General features: G+C 37.0%; 1 protein-coding gene across 2 annotated transcripts in view; it reads right to left on the bottom strand.

Annotated features, from left to right (window-relative positions):
• The window catches only part of AFG1L (AFG1 like ATPase), a 72,427-nt gene that overhangs the window by 26,434 nt on the left and 25,546 nt on the right, over positions 1-20,447 (bottom strand). Inside the window, exons 7-8 of one of the 2 annotated variants that reach the window (XM_037391489.1) lie at positions 17,705-17,763; positions 1,183-1,265 (exon numbers count right to left, since the gene is read on the bottom strand). In XM_037391489.1, the coding sequence (XP_037247386.1) occupies positions 1,183-1,265; positions 17,705-17,763 (142 nt within the window). The remainder of the gene's footprint in view (positions 1-1,182; positions 1,266-17,704; positions 17,764-20,447) is intronic. The other variant, XM_037391490.1, reaches the window with a different exon arrangement.

Here is a 20,447-nt window from a genome sequence, read left to right as displayed (position 1 = left end):
AAAGGGCACAATAAGCAGATCCGCAAGCACGGTCAGCTACGTAGACATTGGAACAAGAGCCATGATGAGCAATGCTGAGATAACAGTGGCAGCTTCAAACAGTACTTCTAAGCAGACACCACAAAACTCAAAGAAAGTGGAGCCAGGCAAGAATATAGAACAAGAGTTACTTTTCCTGAGTTCACACAGTCACAATTTGCTTGAAGATACAGAACCTGCATTGGACCGGTTTTCCATATATGAAATTCTCTCATTTCCTCCCAGAAGCAGAATGAGTTACCTGTTGTAATTCTGCTAAGCAGTACTCCTACTTCCAAACAACTACAATTTCTAACTTTATTATAAAGTGATAATGATATACTTTGTTTCAATTACTTGTCACATCAATGAAATTACTGCATCTTTCTTAATGGAAACATGATTTTAAAATAAATATTGTATGTTGAGTTGAAAGATACAATGGTTACGTATCTCATTTTCAGCTATTGTCTGCCTTGCTCAGGCTGTCATCCACTAAAGACTATAAGAGCAAATACAATATAGAAAAATGTCTGCGATGCAAAGCTTTCAAAAAAAGACAGGATGTTTCTAGTAGGCAGATATATGCTGCAACCATAACGACAACTGTGAGTGTTTTAAAAAATATATTTATTTGCAAATATAGAATAAAGCCCTAAAGAAATTTTGTCATGATAAACAGAAACAATCTGTAAAAATAGGAGGGTGTTGGGTTTTTTTTAATCCACAGCACTGGAAACACCCAACGTTAAATGAATCCTTGTCATTGGATTTCTATAAATACTTAATTACTTAAATACAATAAGGATGTTCCTCTATTATAAGAGAATTGTGCGATCTCTTACAAGAGGATATTCATTACTTTCTAACCATCTGTCACTTCAGTTCTCCAAACACCACACCTCCCAAAAAAATCTAATTAGTTTTTATTCAGTCACACATTATAAATGATGCTAGTGTGGATACTGAAAATGTAGTTTAATGAAGTTAATACCAAGGCATAATGGAAGGCGGTTTGCTGAACAAAATGGACCAGAAGGCAAAGAAAGGAAAAGTCACACCCTGCTAATTCTACTATACATTTTTCATTTCCCATTGACTAGGAAATTATTGGCTAATAAGAAGGTAAAAAGAGGGCAAGTACCATACCATAGGTAAACTTACAGGTAGTAAAGTTTTCCAGCAGCAGGAAGCACTCGTTTCCTGTAGTCTATTCCAGAATCAAGCTGGACTGTGCTGCAGTATTTCTACACAGAGGAAACAAAAAAAAAAAAAAAAAAAAAAAAAAGAATAGCTTTCCTCAAGCCAAAGCTGTATTTACTATTGTCTGTGTTAGAGAGAAGACACACTGCTGTGAGAAACCATCAGCATGAATATCATCTGCAAAACTGAAATTCAGGATCACAAAGCTGAAGTTTCCTTTACAATTATCAAAGCAAAGAAATAAGCTGGAAATTGTTTACTTACTCCAAACAAAAAAGTAACCATTTCCAAAAGTCCATCAACTAAAAAATTAATACAGATTGGAAGCACGTGAAGTGAAGCGAGGGTCCATATTACTGGTTCTCTCTGGGTAGTGCTTTGTTGGGGGAGTGTGTAAAAATAATGATTTTTGCATTAAATAATTTACATTTAAAAATGGAAAATTAGAAGCAGTAAAAGTTTAAGAGACCACAGTCAAACTCTAGCAACAGAGACAACTGAAACTACTTCTACTTAATAAGCTAAAATTAATTTTATCTTTTCCTTCTACTAAGATTGGAAATTTTATGAGTCAAACGTCAAATACATGCACCACACCAAGTCTTGCTGCAAAATGGACTGAAGCATAAAGGAGAAAAAAGTTCTACATCAAAAAGGTTTTGTTTCATTTTTGTAATGTCTGAAATGACTCAAGAATTTTATTTTCTGTTTAAACAACCTGTAAGATTCCAAGTGTGATATGGATGTCCCTGAGTAGACACAATAATTGCTTCTGTTAGAAAACTCAAAACCAGCTACACTAAAAAGGGTGCTTTTTTGATACTAAAGGGCACTTTTTTTTTTATTCAAGGCCTGAGGCTGAGAGCAAAACTCCCACTAAGCTCAGTCGTATCAAGATTTTATAACTTCTGGCAAAGGGAACAGCTCTGCTTATCTGTTATTACTACTGCCAACATACACAACTTCTGGGTGCTACACGGCTAGAAGCAAAAGAAGCTATAAAAGAAAAGGAGGGAAAGTTGTAATAATCTAGAAAATATACCTCTACCCACAATTTAACTAAAGCAATACAACTTTTTTTTTTTTTTTTTTTTTTTTTTTTTTTAGGTCATTCAACACTATTAAAATTCTCTGGATTGCTAGAATCCACTAAATTGCTCTGCTTCTTCACTGCATTATGAGCTATTAGTTTATCTACTAATACTCTCGTTAAGCGCTTCATATTCTGTATGTCAAATTTTTCAAAGCCTCTTTGAGGCCATTCAAATAACAAAATTGGAAATGTCAAATCTCATTTATAGCAACTACATTGCAGAAAAAAAAAACTTAAATTTTAGAAGAACTATCATCAAGTGATTTAAGGAACAATAGCCCTTTTGAACAAATGTGTTGCACAGGACTTATAGATTACAAATATCTGCAGGAGTAACTGCAATGATTCATTGCATTAATTTTTTGCCCTTGGCTATTACAGAAAGCTCTATACCTATTTTAAACCTCCAACTTCTCTGCAAAGATATACAGCTAAAGAAAGAAGGTGGAAAAAAAATCATCCTAATAGCACAGAATCCCAGGAAAATCCATGTATCTTTAATTCCGGTAAGTGAAAAAGCCATGCTAATCAAATCATTATCTTGGGCTAAGGCTACTACAAACACAATAGGATTGGTGCTACAATATTATTATAATCTATTCCCTTTCTTTTCGTGAAAGCTTACAAAGAAAGAGAATAACAGAGCAGAAGAAAAAAGTTCCAGAGGCATGTAATAATATGCACAAGGGAGGGAGGATGTTTAAGCTTTTCTCTAGCACCAGTCTGGCAGTCAAGGCAAGACGGAAGATTCCTGAAATTTCACAGCAAAGCTGGTGTACTTAGCTTTCCTTTGCCAGGCACCAATGCTCAGCATCTTCGTGCCTAATGTCTCATTTTTCCAAAGTAGTAAATTAGCTCAAGTACTACTTTCTTCATGTTAGTAGAGAGGGGAAAAAAAAAAGAAAAAAAAAAAAGAGACATTACTACTACAGCTATGTGGACTATGAGATTATTTTAGACTAACTTTAAATAGTTGGATATTTACTAACACTGTTTAACATTTTGAGGTTTTTTCCTGGATACAACAGAGAGGAAATTTTTCATGAATTCAGCCTCATCTCTTTGGCCTTCAAGATGGGTTTACAAACTCTACCTCTCTCTCAGGTTGTTGTGTTTCATATAGGGTGAAGAATGAACAGAGAACTACATATACTTAAGAGTGTGGGATGGTTAGGGTAGGGCTAAAAGGAAAAAAGTGCACCTGAATGCTGTAGCTGGCGTAAATTTATTGTGCTGATATTTACAGCAGTGCTTGTGGCTCAGCCGCTAGTAACTGCTGAGTAGAGCAAACATTCTGTGCACTCAAATTCAGACTGATACTGGGCTATATTATGCAGGTCACTGCGGCTTGCTGAAATACAAAGCAGCACTTGGTGCTACAGTATTTTAGCCCGCTTGTGTTCTGCTTAAAAATTTATCACTCCTTAAATGCACTGACAAGTCTTTTAACCCCATGATTTCACATTACAGTGAATGAGTTTTGGAGGCAAGAACCGTAGATGGAAATAGTACCAATATAGCTATGAAGTAGATGCAATACTTCTGTATTCCTTCCCTTTTCTCTTTCTTCAGAGCAATTAGTATTATCACTATTCAGGAAAAATCGTTAGCATTAGTGACACTGGTTAAGAGGAGCTTACGTGCTCAAAAGCTTATTTATGTTTTTGGGCCCTTTTTAAGCTACAAACAGTTGCCTAAATGAAAGATATTTATTTTCCCTATAAACCTTGTCTTGTATGTCTACAATAATGTACTACTATTGATTCTAACGTGACATAACATTACATAGCTTATTTCAAAAATATCTGTTAGATATTCTGGGCTATAGGACCTTCCAGTCAGAAAGGCAGTAACAGCATCCTGTTCAGAAATATATAAAATATGGTTATTACAGTTTTACTGATTTTTTGCTTCCTTAAGAGATGAAAGTCAACTGAACCAAACATGAACAAAATGGAAAACCAGAATTCTGATATATAGCAGAATACACAATATAAACATAGAAGTAGGGGCCAGTTAACAGGAACAGAGAGATACTTAGTCCTTTGGAACCATTTGGCAATTTACTGTCCTGTTCCTTGGATAATTAACTTCTCATTTGGGTTTGGGGTTTTTTGGCTTAATTCTGTCCTATCTTTAAAATACAGTTCTGTCTCCTGTTTTTCAAACTAGCATTCTCAATCAAATTCTGGTTTATATTTTACTTGAATCTCTAGCATATTTTTCATCCATTACAGTCTCAAGAACCACTGACTTGGATCCTGAAGCCAGTTTCTTGCCCTCCCTGCCCCGCTCCCCCCTTTTTTGGGGGGGGCCTCTCCAGACTGATGCTCAGTTCAGGAAGGTACTCTGGCTGTTTAAAACCCACATCCTAAATAAAAATAAAACAGCCACAAAAACTTCCTGACCCTTCTACAAGTTCATGTGAGTAAGTATTAATTGGTCATTAATTATTTTTACTGAGACACTTCAAAGTTCGCTCACACCTATCCTGTTAGGCCCTGTATAAATATACAAAAAATGGACAGCCCCTGCCATTAAAACAAAACTTTATAATCTGCATAGCAACATACTCCCAGAAAAAAGATTCCTTTATAACATGAATGCTGTTGTTAGATTATAAGCTTTATAGAGATAGGCACAACCTTCTTCTTATGTGAATATGTGACACTGGAGTACAGATAGATATATAGGTCCTACTTGAAAATAACATTAAAAAAAAAAAATCAAACACAAGTGTGACTAAAGAAACCGATCATTAAATGACAACGTGGAAGAAATTAATGCCAACAAAATGGCATACAAACATGCATTGGTGCAGGCAACACTACTTAAACAAACCGAGCTCTACACAGTAGAGAAGAGAAAAGGTGTGGTAACAGTACCAGTGAACTGAAGAGCAGTAATGGGAGGATTGTTTGCACCGCCAGGCAGTAGCAACAGCATTTCTCCTCCCAAGTTAAGAGTGTACCAGTGGAGACTGTTCTAAACTGGGGTTCAGCACATGGTCACCTTTACTCAAAGCCAGAGTCAGAAAGGTCACAGAGAAGCTATGCGTTGAGCAGAGATCCAGATGTTTTTCCTTTTGGGGTTTCCTTTGTGGACAAGGGTACCCACCACAGTTCTTTGTTTCTACAAACATAAACATTCACTTATCTGCTTCACAGGAATGCAGAGTGAAAAATGTGCGTATTTTTAAATAAATTTTCCAAGTCAAATCCTTTAAATGTTAAAAAGACAGCATATAATCAGAACGTATAGGAGAAGAAAATAAAGCACACCAAAATATTGTATATGTCCAAGCTAAACACCTAAAATACTAAATTTACAAAAATGAAAACCAGATACATAGTTGCATAGTATGGAAAAACAAATACTGCTCACAGCTGTGAGGATGAAATACTGAACATCAGTACATATATGAGTACCACTATACATCTTCTCTCCCCTTCACAAGTGTCAACAACATTATACTCCTGCATCATGGAATTAGAAAGTCAATACCATTATTTACAAACTCTCCAGGTTCAGGGAGCCGGAGGAATGTAGGATTCTCTACTTTTTACCCTTCATCCTTTTGCAGCCTGGGGAAAAACCCTACTAAGAAAAACTACACTAACATGTAGAAGTTCTCATTTCTCTCTCCGTCTTTGAACTAACTTCTCCAGCACTGGACTGATTAAACCCTACAGATGTGATTGCATCCTCACACTCACTAATCACCACCACAGAATCTTAATCAACGGCCCAAGAACTAACTGGAGTGCTCAGATTGTTAGCACTTAATTGTCAAAGCCAGGACTGTAACTATTGGTTCCCATTTCTTAAGATGGAGTTTCAAACTTCTCCATTTCATTTACTTGGGCTAAACTTCCACTTTTCTTTTGAAATAAATACTTAAAATTGAAGCTACAGTTAGTCTAGTCTGTTCTTGGGCAACCATCTAGTTTCCAACAGATTTTCTATTCTATTGAGATATTTCAAGTCTGACTTACCCTATTCAATTCAAATGCATAAAATTAATTAGTCATACAATTTATTTTGAAGTCATTTATGTATTTATGTATACAAAGAACAAATACAATTACAGAATTGAAAACGCAATTAGTAAGTTAAAAATACAGCATGATCATGCACTCATTTCCACTGAAGTGGCATAAAAGCTTTTTATTCCAGAAGGAAAGAAGACAAAGCCTTAAGGCTCAGCTCAAGACAGAACACCTAAAATTGCAACCTTCAGATAGAATAGATAAAGACTTTCAGTATTATCAGTTATTAAATATAGACTAATATTTTTTCTTCCTGTAAGCACTTCTTTTGTTGTTGCAATCAAGAATGGTAGCTATTAAAGTGTTCAACTGCTCAAAAAATTAAAAGTACACGACACGATATATCATTAAGTAGAGGAACAAAGGTTTCAGGAAATTCCAACACAGAGTCAAAGTTAACTGGATAACCTGCAAGTTCTCAAGATGTGCGTTTCCCATGTGTCACAAAAACTCCTGAAATGCTAATAAATGGTCTTGTGGTCCACATTAAACACGATGTGCCCCTGTGAGCTCAAATACTGTGGATCAGCTCATGACCTTTGATAATGCAGGTGAGTAGATATTTCTTAATCTTTTTGAAGGCCACCGTAAGTCAACCCAACCGTCATTCCCTGCTCTGAATTTTTAATGGTATTAAAAAAAGAAAACCAAAAAACAACATACCAACTCATACAAATCATCCTACCAGCCCATAGGATCAGACAAACATTATCTGAGGATCTCCAGAGAAAGTGCAGGGGAACAGAGATGTCAGCGCGCTTCACCTTGGGAGGACCATTACCTTAATTCCCACACCTGCTGAGTTTCCTCAGCCTTGCACACTCACGTCAAACCAGACACCTGCAAATACAGCAGTAGCATCTACAGTATCAAATACGCTTTCCATAGGAGCAAAGAAGAGTATAGTACTATCCCCCAGGCATGCAAAGCTGCACAATTAATACTCCTGGCCTTTGGTGTAGTTCTTAACAAGCACTTTAGAACACCTACTATTAATAACCAAGCCATGCCTAACTGAGAAGTGCAACTTCTAACCACTCTTTCTGAGCAAAAGGGATCATAATTTCCACATATTTATCATCTTCTCTTTTCAAAGGCATCCTCAGCATCTAACTCGTATTAGCTTATATCCAAAGAAAACCCCACCCCACTAAAAGACATCCCACACCTGTCCTGCTGATTTGGTCTCCATTAACAACATATAGGATCACTAATATTCCTTCCCCGCAGTAAACCAGAGAATAATGAGGTTGTTCATCAGCAATCATTCTTCTATATATTTATGTCCAGCTTAAGAGAGAAAAATTCTCTTGCATCACACAACATGTAGACACATGATGAGAGCCCTTAGCCAGCAGCATAGGAAGAGTTCCTCAGGTAAGCAGAGCTCACTAGACTTAGTAATTTTTATTTTTCATTATTTGACTCCATGCAGTGTTAGATTATTAACCAGAATACTATATCTTCTTTCTTAAAATTCTTTCTTAAGCGATTTCAAGAAAAGATTTCTCCATCCAAAGGATACCATTATGATCCACATTTTCCCAAATGATTCACAACTGTGGTAGAACAAGAATCCCTCAAGCAAAAATGCAGTGTGTCATGAAAAAATTATTTCTGACCTACAAAGCACACAAAGATTTTAACTTTGCTGCACTCCCAAAGTCACCACCAAGTGACAATCACCAGCACATTTCAGAATGTGAAACTGATGCAACCTAGACTGATTAGCTGGGCATGTCTGTCCACAGCCTGCCGAGAGAAGTGCACAGTTAAGCGCAGTGTTTCTGGTGCAGCTCTAAAAGGAGATCAACCAGACCATTAGTGATGAGCAAGCATGGTACAGGTGCAGGATCTTCAAAGGGCTGCTCCTTTTATCCATGCTTAAAATTGGACTTTTTTTAAAAAAAGTAAATCAAGTTTGTAATACTCCCAACTTTCTGCTACACAGATCCATGGGAACGAGATGTACTCGGGGAGAAGGAGAAAGGGAATCATCAGGTATTTGGTGGTGGATAAAAACTTAGTCTAAGCATTGTTGGGTGTGCATACAGTTTTTGTCTCCCTGTTCAGATGTTGTTAAAACAGTAGACTTTAAAGAAAATGTCAGTGAATCCTCATAAGCACTATACATGACCTCTGGGGTAATTAGCAATCATTCAAAAGCAACAAGACTAAAATGTTCTATTCTTTATTACTGTCAGCTCTTGTCTTGATCAGCATTTTAATAAAGATGGTTCATTGCTAAGACAGTTTCATGAATCAGTCATAATTACATTCTGACATGCAGTGAATAGTAAAGCAAAACTAAATATCACTTCATCAACCTTTCTAACCTTTATGCAAGTATTAACTGTAAATAATTTTTACACAATCTTACAACAGAAAATCTGCACATTTCTTAGCTTTGTACATACTCTACCCTAACTGAATTTCTTGTGACCTATACCTGAAAAAAAACCACCCTTACAATCAGGCATAATTACTTCTTCTTGCATGATATTCAGGTGTGTTGCCTTCACAGATCAAACCAACTTCAAGTACAAAAGGCTATTTGTTCTACAAAGGAGTGTAATGCCTTAAGGGGTTAAGTAAATTTTTTAGTCTTCTCCCCTCTATTCTTCTGCAATAACAAAATATGGGAGATTGTTACAGTAGCCTTAGATACTTCAGCTTGTCCCAACTGTAAACACTGTAACAAAACAAATAATAATAAAAAACCCCCAAAACCCACACAAACAAATTTTGAGGAAACCTTTAAAAATGTCATCCAAGAATTCTGTACAGTATCAATGAAAGTAATTGAGTTCAGCTTAATTTTGGATGACAAACATTTTATTTATGAATTATTTTTAAATGGACCTAGAGCACAAAGACCTGGGAACTGAAACACATCCAAATATGATTTTTAAAATGAAACTTTTTCTTACACTTGTGACAAGAACATTCAAACTTTAAACTGAAGAGCTTAGCAGAGATATATTTAGAGGTGAAACTCATTCAATGAAAGTTGCACAAGTTTACATTACAGCCTTCAAAACTTTAATAACCAAGAAACCCCACTATTCTTGCTACCACAAGGAACATACAACCTATTGTACAACTTTTCAATAACTTATTTTAACATCTAGCTACAAATCAGCTACCCCCTAAGAAGAAGTAAAATAGACAATTAACTTGTAAAATAATGGTGCACGAATAAAGACAGAGACTCTTAAAATGTACTGTTCTGTGAATAGTATTTCAAAGAGTCAGACAAAAGTGAAAAGAATTCAGGAGGTACAGATGTGGCTGTGCTGGGTAGGAGACAAGTAGCTTCTCCTTTTTCCAGTCAGGGAGCAGAAGAATGGCAGAGTAAACTTCCATGCAGTAAGAGTTACACTGAACAGCTCTCCGCATTTCACATCACTTAGGAAAAAAATCTTCCTTGCAGAATAAGTATAAATATATTAAAAAATAAACCCAAACCCCAAAACAAAAGGAACAATCCACAAACCCCTGTATAACATTCAGTTTTGCTAAAGAACCAACAATTACTGTAATTTTCAATCTCCTAATAAACCAGCTCTGGTGTTCCATGAAAAATAAATGCCAAGAATTCACTCCGAATTTATAACATGATGCTTCATAAGTGAAGGGTCAAATTCACTCCAAATACATGTACTTCATTGGAATTATACCCTGGATGAAGTTATTTGCCTAGATTTCTTTTTTGCTGTTCTTTTTCTTTTTAACATTTGATTTGTATTTCTTTCCCCAGTATTAGCCTTTGCTCCTGCCAGAACTGTTGGCAGGCAGGGGAAAAAAAAAAGGAAAGAAAAAAAAAAAAGTAGTATTGATTTACGAAACTGGATTTCCCAGAATAAAAAAAAAAATGCGATTAAGTTCTAAACAAAGGCTAAAGATGGCTTACGCTTTGCTCTGATGAGGTCCACTACCTCATTACCAACAACTGAAAACTTCTGATGCATTTTGTTTCAAGGGAATCCAAAAGTCCTTGCTGTAAAGCAGGCTGGGGGGTGCAGGGTCCATTCACTCTTTCTGTATCACAACCATTATGTAAGTAGTATAAAACACTGCCTTTATGCTGCCAAACCACAATGACTCTTCTTACATCAAAGCGTTTTCACCACTAGGGGTTTTTTTTCTCCGAAATTTATTCAAGCCAAGGGCAGGGAGACAACAATTCATACACGCTAATTACACCTAATTATCTATTCCTTTTTTTTTTTTCTTCTTTCCACCAGCTTCAGCCAGTGTTATTTGCTATCTGGGTTTCTCACAACCTCCCCTTGCCCTGTCCATCCAACTCAACAGTAAAGTCTTTGAAGAAAACAGTTGTGGCTTCTTAGAATTTTAACAATATAAGGTTCAACTCAAATTAAATTATTCTATTATTAGTTTTGACACATTTATGTGTTAAATATGAAGGCCTTTTGGTTAATTTGGCAAATTCCTCACATCTCTTCATGGCTAGAATTGCTGGTAACACCCTCTCTTGTAGGAGCTTCTCCTCATGCTTTCTTTTCATGATCTAAATGAAATGTTTATTGGATTAAAGTTCTTCTCTGCAGACCTCCACGGTGGCCTGTGACAAAGAGTTTAAAAGCTTTATTAATTGGCTTGGGCTTTTGGGGGGTGGGGGGGTGGGGGGGGGAGACAGGACCTCATTTCACATTACATCACAAGCAAATAAAACTGCCACGTGTAATTAGACTAATTTACCCCGATACAACAGGAATCAACTATTCCATATCTATGATATGCTTTGATTTACCCATTTTAACCAAGGAGTAAACAAGCCAAGCAAGATCTCAGGAAATCTTAACAATTAAAGGAAGTGAGAAGGCAGGGAGCCTGACACTGAGCTACAGTAGCAACTACTTTATCCTAAGATAAAGTTTAGATTTGCATCTAAATAAACCACCTAGGAGTTTATGTTTACACAAGTGTGTGTGTGCAAGATAGACGTAGAAAGTAAACAAATGGAACAGCTTAATACCTAACGAACCTGCTAATACAGTAGGTACATTATGAAATATTGGTAACAGTTAACTGCTCTGAACTACAGAATTCAAATAACCCTTGTGTTGAAATTTAAACTCACATACAGGCTTAGAAGGCTGAATGCAGAAAGGGCTGGTAACTTCCAATCTGACACCTTGCTTTCTATATACAAAATTTTTGTTAGTTGACAGTCTTACAAATTTGTCTAACTAAAATTACCCAGAAACTATACTGATGTTCAGCACAAAAATACTTGCAATCATGCTATATTTTCTATTTTTAATGTTTTCTGTGTTTAATTAGGTACACTTCACAAAAGATGAGTACTTCTATTACTTGCAGAGAGACAGAGCATGAACAAATGCTCCTTCTACTTAGGAGTTTGCTTGGTTACATACTAAGAAGGGAAACAAAAGGCCCAACATCTTCAGTAATGAAAAAGTCAATTGATAGGCAAAGCCATCACAATATCAAAGGCCTAATCCCTGCAATTCTGACTCAGGTGACAGTTCACAGGGGTCAGAGTGGCTGACACTGACCTCAAAAGCAGGTTTTAACTATTCAACATACTGAAAGCTGCTGGGCTATCACACCATTAGACTGGAACAAACTGACAAATCAATTTCATCAAGGAGATGACTTTTTTTTGGCAGGGGGGGAAAGCAGCAGATCTGCCAATCAACAAATCCCTGCATTTCTCACACAGGTGGTTGGACAAAAGCTGAGTGCACCATCAAAGACATTTTATATCTACCAATGCCTTTGTACAAAACTAACTCCCACAATTTCCTTTACAGACAGCTCTAAATGTTTTAAACAAGTATTTTTCACATATTCGAACTACAGCTACTGAAAAATGAGAATACGTCTAAATTTTTCCATGTCTTTCTTTGTAAGAAAGCATGTATTTTAACAAAAATCAGAGTAGGCAACAACGTCAATAAATAATTATTAACCAATTCCAAGAAACACAATGAACAATACAGCGTACAATAATACATTGCTTTCTATTTAAGAGGAGTGTACAATGCTTACTGTTAAAAGTAATTTTAATTAAATAGTTTTAAAATAAGTAATTATTTGGTCCCTAATAGCAGAAGGAAAAAAAAAAAAAGATTCACTATAGGAAGCTTACAGTAATTTCCTGTCCTACTGAAAAAAAGTTTCTGGTTGATTCTTTCTCTTTAGTTAAAACAAAAAACAGGTAGCCAAAGCCAAGCATTGTATTTTAAAACTGTACCTTTTAAAGGTATATTCAGGCTATGAAAGGCCCTAAAACTTCCTGACCTAGTGCAGTGCAGGTCTACTGCATGAAGAAAACCTGACAAAATGCAGAATTTTCATATTTGGTATTTCAACTCTGCTTGACATTTTAAAACTTCATGCAATGGTTCCAGGAAACCTTTGGAAGCTCCAGAACTGTTCATTTACATCAGAGACCCCACATAACAAACTATTTGAGGAGCTTTCCTTCCTGATTGTCCAGAGAATGAAGCATTCAACTAGTCACTGAATTAGAATTCGGACTCCAGAAGAGTCAAGGGCTGATATAAATGTATTCATTAAATGTCTGCAAAAATTAAAATTAATATTAAAAAATAAAAATTAAGAAGAAAAAAAAGGCTGCTAAACCAGTAAATTAAAATGTGCTCTCTCTCTTTTTGAAGAGTTTCACTTCAGATCTTACATCAGGTTGTTAAAGATAAGTGGGATGGGCAGAAGTGTTGATCTGCTGAGGGCAGGAAGGCTCTGCAGAGGGAGCTGGGCAGGCTGGACCGATGGGCCCAGGTCAGTTGCATGAGGTTCAACCAGGCTCAGTGCCGGGTCCTGCCCTTGGGTCACACCAGCCCCACGCAGCGCTACAGGCTGGGGGAAGGGTGGCTGGAAAGGGCCTGGGGGAAAGGGCCTGGGGGTGCTGGTCAGCAGCCAGCTGAACGTGAGCCAGCAGTGTGCCCAGGTGGCCAAGGAGGCCACCAGCATCCCGGCTTGTATCTGAGATAGCGTGGCCAGCAGGACTGGGGCAGTGACCGTCCCCCTGTACTGGGCACTGGTGAGGCTGCACCTCGAATCCTGTGTTCAGTTTTGGGCCCCTCCCTGCAAGAGGGACGTGGAGGTGCTGGAGCGTGTCCAGAGACGGGCAACGGGGCTGGGGAAGGGTCTAGAGAGAAAGTCTTATGAGGAGCAGCTGAGGGAACTGGGGTTGTTTAGCCGGGAGAAAAGGAGGCTCAGGGGGATCTTACTGCCCTCTACAACTGCCTGAAAGGAGGCTGTAGTGAGCTGGGTGTAGGTCTCTTCTCCCATGCAACAAGCGACAGGAGAAGAGGAAACAGCCTCAAGCTGCACCAGGGGAGGTTTAGATTGGATATTAGGAAAAATTTCTTCACTGAAAGGGTTGTTGAGCATTGGAACAGGCTGCCCAGGGAAGCTGCTGAGTCACCATCCCTGGAGGTATTTAAATGACATGTATATGTGGTGCTTAGCGACATGGTTTCATGGTGGATTTGGCAGCGCTAGGTTAACAGTTGGCCTCAATGATGTTAAAGGTCTTTTGCAACCTAGTCGATTCTATGATTCTAAGATACATAGCTTTACTTGTAAACCAATTTTTTAAAATGTTTAGAATTTTTTTGTATTTCTTATTGGTTTAGACTAACAATTTTTAGAGTATTTCTGATCTAAACAGTTAAACAAATTAACTGTGAGCAATTAATGTTTTTCTTTTCAAGAACTGCCTTTGTAATAATAATAATAAAAAAATCACTTAGGAGTTCCATGCACTTTAAAATTCTCGGTAAGAGATGCTGCAAGATTAAAAGCTCAATCAGAAGGGACTGAATCTAATTGCAATTATAGAATTAGAAGACCTTCCTTCCTAACACTTCTTATCTCTGTAAAGCTCTGTCTGTGTAAAATTTCACAGACTGAGAAGCACTCTTATCTGCGGCAGAAACTAAGCCCTTCCATAAAGAATATTGTCCTGCAAATAATTTTAGCCAAAATAATGAAGTGAGCAACTGAGAGGTTTTCCTTGTTTATGAAAACTACCCCTTTAAGTTACAGGATTAAAGAATCACTGAAAAATTAGATCTCAAAAGATCAGAACACCGGGAATTGGGCAGGGGACACACACAGGGCAGGAAAAGCTGCCAATAGTCTTACTGCTGCTCAACTACACAGACCTGGAGCTTTTACATGGCCACCAGCTGTAGGACACGGAGCTTTTATGTGGCCCTAAAAGTGGAACTTACCAATCGCACCTCCCACTGCAGACATTCAGCAATCACTTGTCCTCAGTAATCTACCACCTAGAAAGACAATATGGACAAACTTCACAAGATAACTGTATCTTTCCTAGAGCACTGTTGCACCTTTTTGCTTATTCCACATAAACTGGTTTGTAGTTCTCTTTATAAGAAATAGGAACCCAAATACAGATACTGTAATTATATAGTCTGAAGAACATAAAAACAACAAAATCAAGGATGAACATGGATAACTCTAGATCTAGGAAAGAAACTATTTCTTTTGATCATCTGAAGACATGGAAGGATTTTTGTGTAACAGTTATCAGGGTATCTAGGAGCTATGTGTTCCATTTATCAAGAATGGAAACAGCCTGAAATCCATTTCAAGCGAAGCACCTTTTCACAGAAATGTACTGTCAATACTTTCTAGTCATTCCACCTTCCCAAGAACATTTAAAAGAATTTGAAGCTCCTGTGCTGAACTACTTTTAGTGCTAAAGCCTTATTTTATGATTTATGATCATAAAATTAATTTCTGAAACAAATAAATGAAACCAACCCAACTTCACTAAACACCACACAAAAGCCCTGCAGGAGGCTCTGAGCCCAGAGGAAACTAAGACAGTTGTCAAAGCCACTGCCAAGGAACAGGTTAGATGAAACTGACACTACCACAGACACACATGGCTTGGAGTGAGGTAAAGCAGAAAAGACAGCAAATCAAATATTTGCAAGCATCCAATGTACTATTTTTCCTTTATATTTCCACTCAAACTCCTGGAAGATATCATCTTTACATTTCATAAAGTCACGCATTGAATTATAAACAGCCAAGGCAGAAGCTACTCCACCCGTTAACACCAATGCCATGATACAGATTATACATGAATTGGTGAAGCCTAAATCTGCATTTCTCAAACCACCATAGCCAGAGTATCAACCCAGTTCTATCCACGCCTTTGTAATCTAAGGACCACTTGTTAAAATCTTACTTTAAAATACATTCCAGTGTGGGTTCTTAATGCCTACTTCTGATGTGTTGAATTCAAAATGTAGATTTGGAAATTTTTAAATTATTATTTTTAATACCTTGCCATTACCATTGTATTTTCCAACTAAGGTCAGAGAAGCATTTTTTTATAAGCTTCCTCTGACCCACCTTTCAGGCATTATGTTTTGGGGAAAGAATCATGTTATATTGGTAATATTTATTAAAGTGACATTAAAGACAGAAATATTAGAGCAGTGTTAAAACACGAAGATGTAGGGAAAAAACGATGACACGTAATCCAGAATTTTAGAAAGGCCTTTCTGAATAGAGTGTTTGTTGAGCGAAACCTTTTTTCTCCCTTCATTCATTATTATGGTAATGTTGTTCTACCTCTAGTCTGGGCTGTGCTACTTGTTTCTTTTCACACTACTCCACCGTCTGTCACAGCTCTAAAGCAATCTACCTTTAGGTTTTCTCTCGGCATTCTATCCACAAGGTTCCTTCTGAAAATTCAGATTATTTTCCCAGTCTTGATGAGGCATTCCATATGCATAGGCTACATTTCACTTTTTTTCTTCAGTTAGTCAAAAAGAGAAAGACGGGAACTACAAACAGGCACACGTTATACATATTCTTTAAGTCTGATCATCGGTGAAATGGAAGAGCCCTATATCTATCAAGGAAGAAAACTGAGTCAACTAGGAAAGATACATAGAAAAGAAAGGTCTGCCACTGTTTATGTATTACAGAAAACAAATACATACGAAACTACTACTGCTCTTGAAAGTGCTCTATGATCAGGACCCTATCCTGTATCCAATGCAGTCAGCTGCAGAATAAACCCTCTTCAAGAACCTGAAGCGGAAGTGTTTTTTCATCTATTTTCATGTTTCTTATTTTTCTAAAGCCATCCAGGTAAGAGCTGCTTTTACTAATAACCTCCCTGACTTTATATATAGGAGTGCCACATTCATGTCAATGGCATATTAACTTTGAAACATGGTAATTGCTCAGATGTCAACATCAGATGGGAATTTCAAAGGTGCTTAGGGAATTAAGCAATCTCATGATTCCAAAATGCCCCACTGAAAACCCAAGGCACTGTCAAATGCTTTACTGCTGACCACTTTAACGGAAACATCCAACCAATGTATCTATTCAGCAATTCCAAGTTTCTTCCCACTAAGCCAAACCTACCCTAAACCCTACCTTACCTTTCTTTTATCTGAGGTATTGATAGAGTTAACATTATTTATATATTCATGCTAGCAAGATTTTTGTGAGGTAGATAAGTGCTGCTATTTCCATTTTATGTGTCATGTCAATCCAGGCAGAGCAGGACACAGGACCTGTATGCTAGCCCTCAACAATGTAACAACACAATCATAGCTTGTGAATGAAAAATATCTCTACTTGCCCAGAACTTAAAAGTGTGAGTTCAGCATATGTTCTTTTTAATAGCAAAATAAGCACTGATTATATTATTCAAATCAAGAAGGGATGCTCCATTTTTTAACCTAACCTAAACGAAACAATTAAAGTTCACAGCCTGCTACTTCACCACATTACAACATGCAGACTCCAGGAAGTTTGCTTCAGAACTGCTGATTTTTGAACACTACATGACGCCTCACAAACACTCGGTCAGAAAACCATTTACACACAAAAAAGACTCAGAAACAAGGTAACCGAGGGGTACATAGTAAACACAATTTCCTTACACCAAAGAACACCACATTTTTTTTCAGTATAATAAATGTAATAACCCCACAAGTCCACCACAGTACACTGTTAGAGGAATAATATGTTACACCATGTATATACACAACAGTGAGAAAGTCTTACCCAAACAAACAAATTCTGCTACCTTAGTCAAAAAGGTAACTTTTTGTCATACTAAAAATGTCCAGCTTTCAAGACACATTAATTCTAGAGAGAAAGAGTTCCTTTTTGTCTTACCTTCAATTATTTTTGCTCCAAACAGTTAAAACATACACATCTCATTTGGAAACTAGTATCAAAGCAATCCTGTACAGATCTCTAATTTATTAATACAGCAGGTGAAATTGAAAAGCATTTAACAAGTGACTCTCCTTACCTTCAGCACAGCAATGAATGGTACAAAATTAGCTCTCTGAAGACCATTTTTATAGAGATCTGAAAGAAAGGAAATCAGTACCATTTTTCTACTTAGTCTTAATAACAATGTCAGCTTGTCTTTTAGTCTAGCAAATAAAACTTGGTGTTGCTAGAGAGAGGAGGAACAAAAGGCAGAAAAGAAGATATGAAACTGATTTCTCTTCTTTTGCTGTATGAAAATTCAATACATTTTTAAGGAAGAAAGGAATATCCTGAGAAAGTGTGAAAAAGGCATATGCCTTTTCATTAGGGCATATATATGCCCTAATGACATATAACTGATTTTAGAAGAAGTAAGATCAGCGTCTGTTTTAAAGTAAGGATCTAGAAAAGGATTTGTAATGCTGGGTATACATCGGTACAATTATAAGGCCAAAACCACACATCTGCTACGTGCCAAGTATTTGGCAGAGTGCAAAACCCAACGTAAAATGAAAATACACTATTTGAGTTTATTGAAGTTAGTATTACTCTCATTCTGTGTACTATGGTACACTATCTTCTAGCAATTCTACCAGGTACACTCCCTTTTCCAAAGCAAGGAAAAGGGTCATCCCTAAGGCCAAAAAAAAAAAAAAAAAATTAATATATAAACTTATGCAAAGTTGCTAAAAATACAACTGAATTAAAAAAACAATAGGATGTTATGTACAAAACACAGATCTGCACTCAAAGAAAATACAAATCAGTAAAAACAAACTGCAAAGCAGCATTTTATACCTTATTCATCTTTATATTTTACCAGCATAAACTTCTCTTCTCTGGAAACTATCCCACTGCCCAACATATTTGTAACAGAATGACTTGTTCTTTGAAAACATTATCACTGAAACTGTATGATGGGCTGATCTGTTTCGTTAATATTAGGATGCCTTATAAAAAGGCAGTACAGCACCTACGCCTGACAGAAGAAATAAGTAAGAGAATACAGACACCTGCTGGAGATGTCACCAATATTTCCCACAAAGACCGTGCCAGGTTATTAATATCACCTATATTCCCCTCAGTGCTTAAAGGCTACAACTAGGCTAAAGCATTTATGCTCTACCAACACCTCATAGTGGACAGAAGATACCAGATGCATGAGAAACCAACAGGACACCTATAAAATGGTTTTCACAAAATTACATATATACACAGAAACATTTAGGGAAATTACCAGTGAAGGTGATTCCACACTCTAATTACTAGCAAAATTGTACCAAGCCATGTATCATTCTCATTCGTAACTTTTTAACTCATAATAGCAACACATTAGTTACAACAGCCATCAACTGCATATTTACTCGCAAAAATCAGTGAACACATAACAATACTATAAGACAGCTACTTCTGTTAGCCCTCCTAGTTAGTAAGGCTGTAAGTTTTGTATTATGTCTGCATTTGTGAGGATGAGAAAAATAAAAAGTAATTTTGGTGGAGAAATGGAAGTCAGGATTCTTCAAACACTGCACCTCCATATTTCCCCACATTAACTGGGGCAGTTTAACATGGTTAAGCATATCACTTAATGGGCAGCAGCTGGGCACATCTGCTCTCTAACCAAAAAGCCACTTTTCCCCTTTGCATCCACAGGAAACTAAACTCTCAATTCAATCTTAAACCTTGATGCAGCATACCACACTAACCCAACTCTCTTTCCTGCAGGAGCATTTCAGGCACACACCGTGAGCATGCAGGAGTAGTGAGAAGGGACAAAGAAACAGGCGCTGATCAACATCTGGACTGCAACACAGCTCAGTTTTGGAGACGCTGTACTTGGCATTCTCTGTTGGGTAGCTAGTACAAGTGGATGTCTTTTAGGTTGACACAGTGACTTAATATGTATGAAAAAACGCCATACAGCAATAATGGTCACAAATTGACATCTCAAATATGCAGGATACAATCCCCAAGTTATGATAAAAAAAATTATCCTGAACTTTAAAGAGTAATGCTTCAAAAATCACAAGGGTGGCTCCCAGCTGAGTAAGGTACCAGCATCCAGTTTATCTGTAGTTAACGCAGCTACAGCAGTTATGATTTCACCTTGTTTGCTCAAGCAAATGGGAAATTATTTCCTCCTCTAGTGAAAACATTTAAAACATCCTCTCTCTCTTTTTTTAAGATAAAGTGCATTGTAAATCTTTAGTGATTCTCTTTTACTCAATTAATTTGGGTAGAAAAAAACCCCTACTAGTTACAACTAATAGTGTAACCAGTATTTTTTGCAAAACTTTGAAATTAATCTATCTGAAGTGTCATTAAAGTTGCACAGAAATTATGCATTATGCTAACTGCTAATGTTACACTATAACAAACATTTCTCTCCCCTACAGAAAATTACAATTACTGCTTGGTTAAAACTCATACAGGTTTGGGGACTTTGTAGAAGGATCTCCCTAGCAAGTCATACTCTATCTAAAAATATTATTAGAAATGGAAACAACTCTCCATCAAAGTAATTCCTAACGAGTAACCTCCAACCAGGCTGTGAGAATGGTATTTTGATAAGGGTTCTCCTTCAAGGCGGTGGATCAAGTTTGAAAGTTTACAAGTTAGAAACTGAGAAGGAATGTACTCTCGATCTCCCCTCTTTTGCAGAATCTGATCTTCACCTATCCTGGAACACATCCAAAACAGAGGCACTATTTCACCCTTACTCAACACCCCGTCCCCAGATATCCTGTCACTGGTTTGGACAGAGCAGAGAAGATCAGAAA

This window comes from Falco rusticolus, chromosome 6, assembly GCF_015220075.1.
Source record: "Falco rusticolus isolate bFalRus1 chromosome 6, bFalRus1.pri, whole genome shotgun sequence".
Taxonomy (NCBI): Eukaryota; Metazoa; Chordata; class Aves; order Falconiformes; family Falconidae; genus Falco; species Falco rusticolus.
The sequence above is the reverse complement of the archived record's forward strand: the minus strand, read 5'-3'. Positions and strand labels throughout refer to the sequence as shown.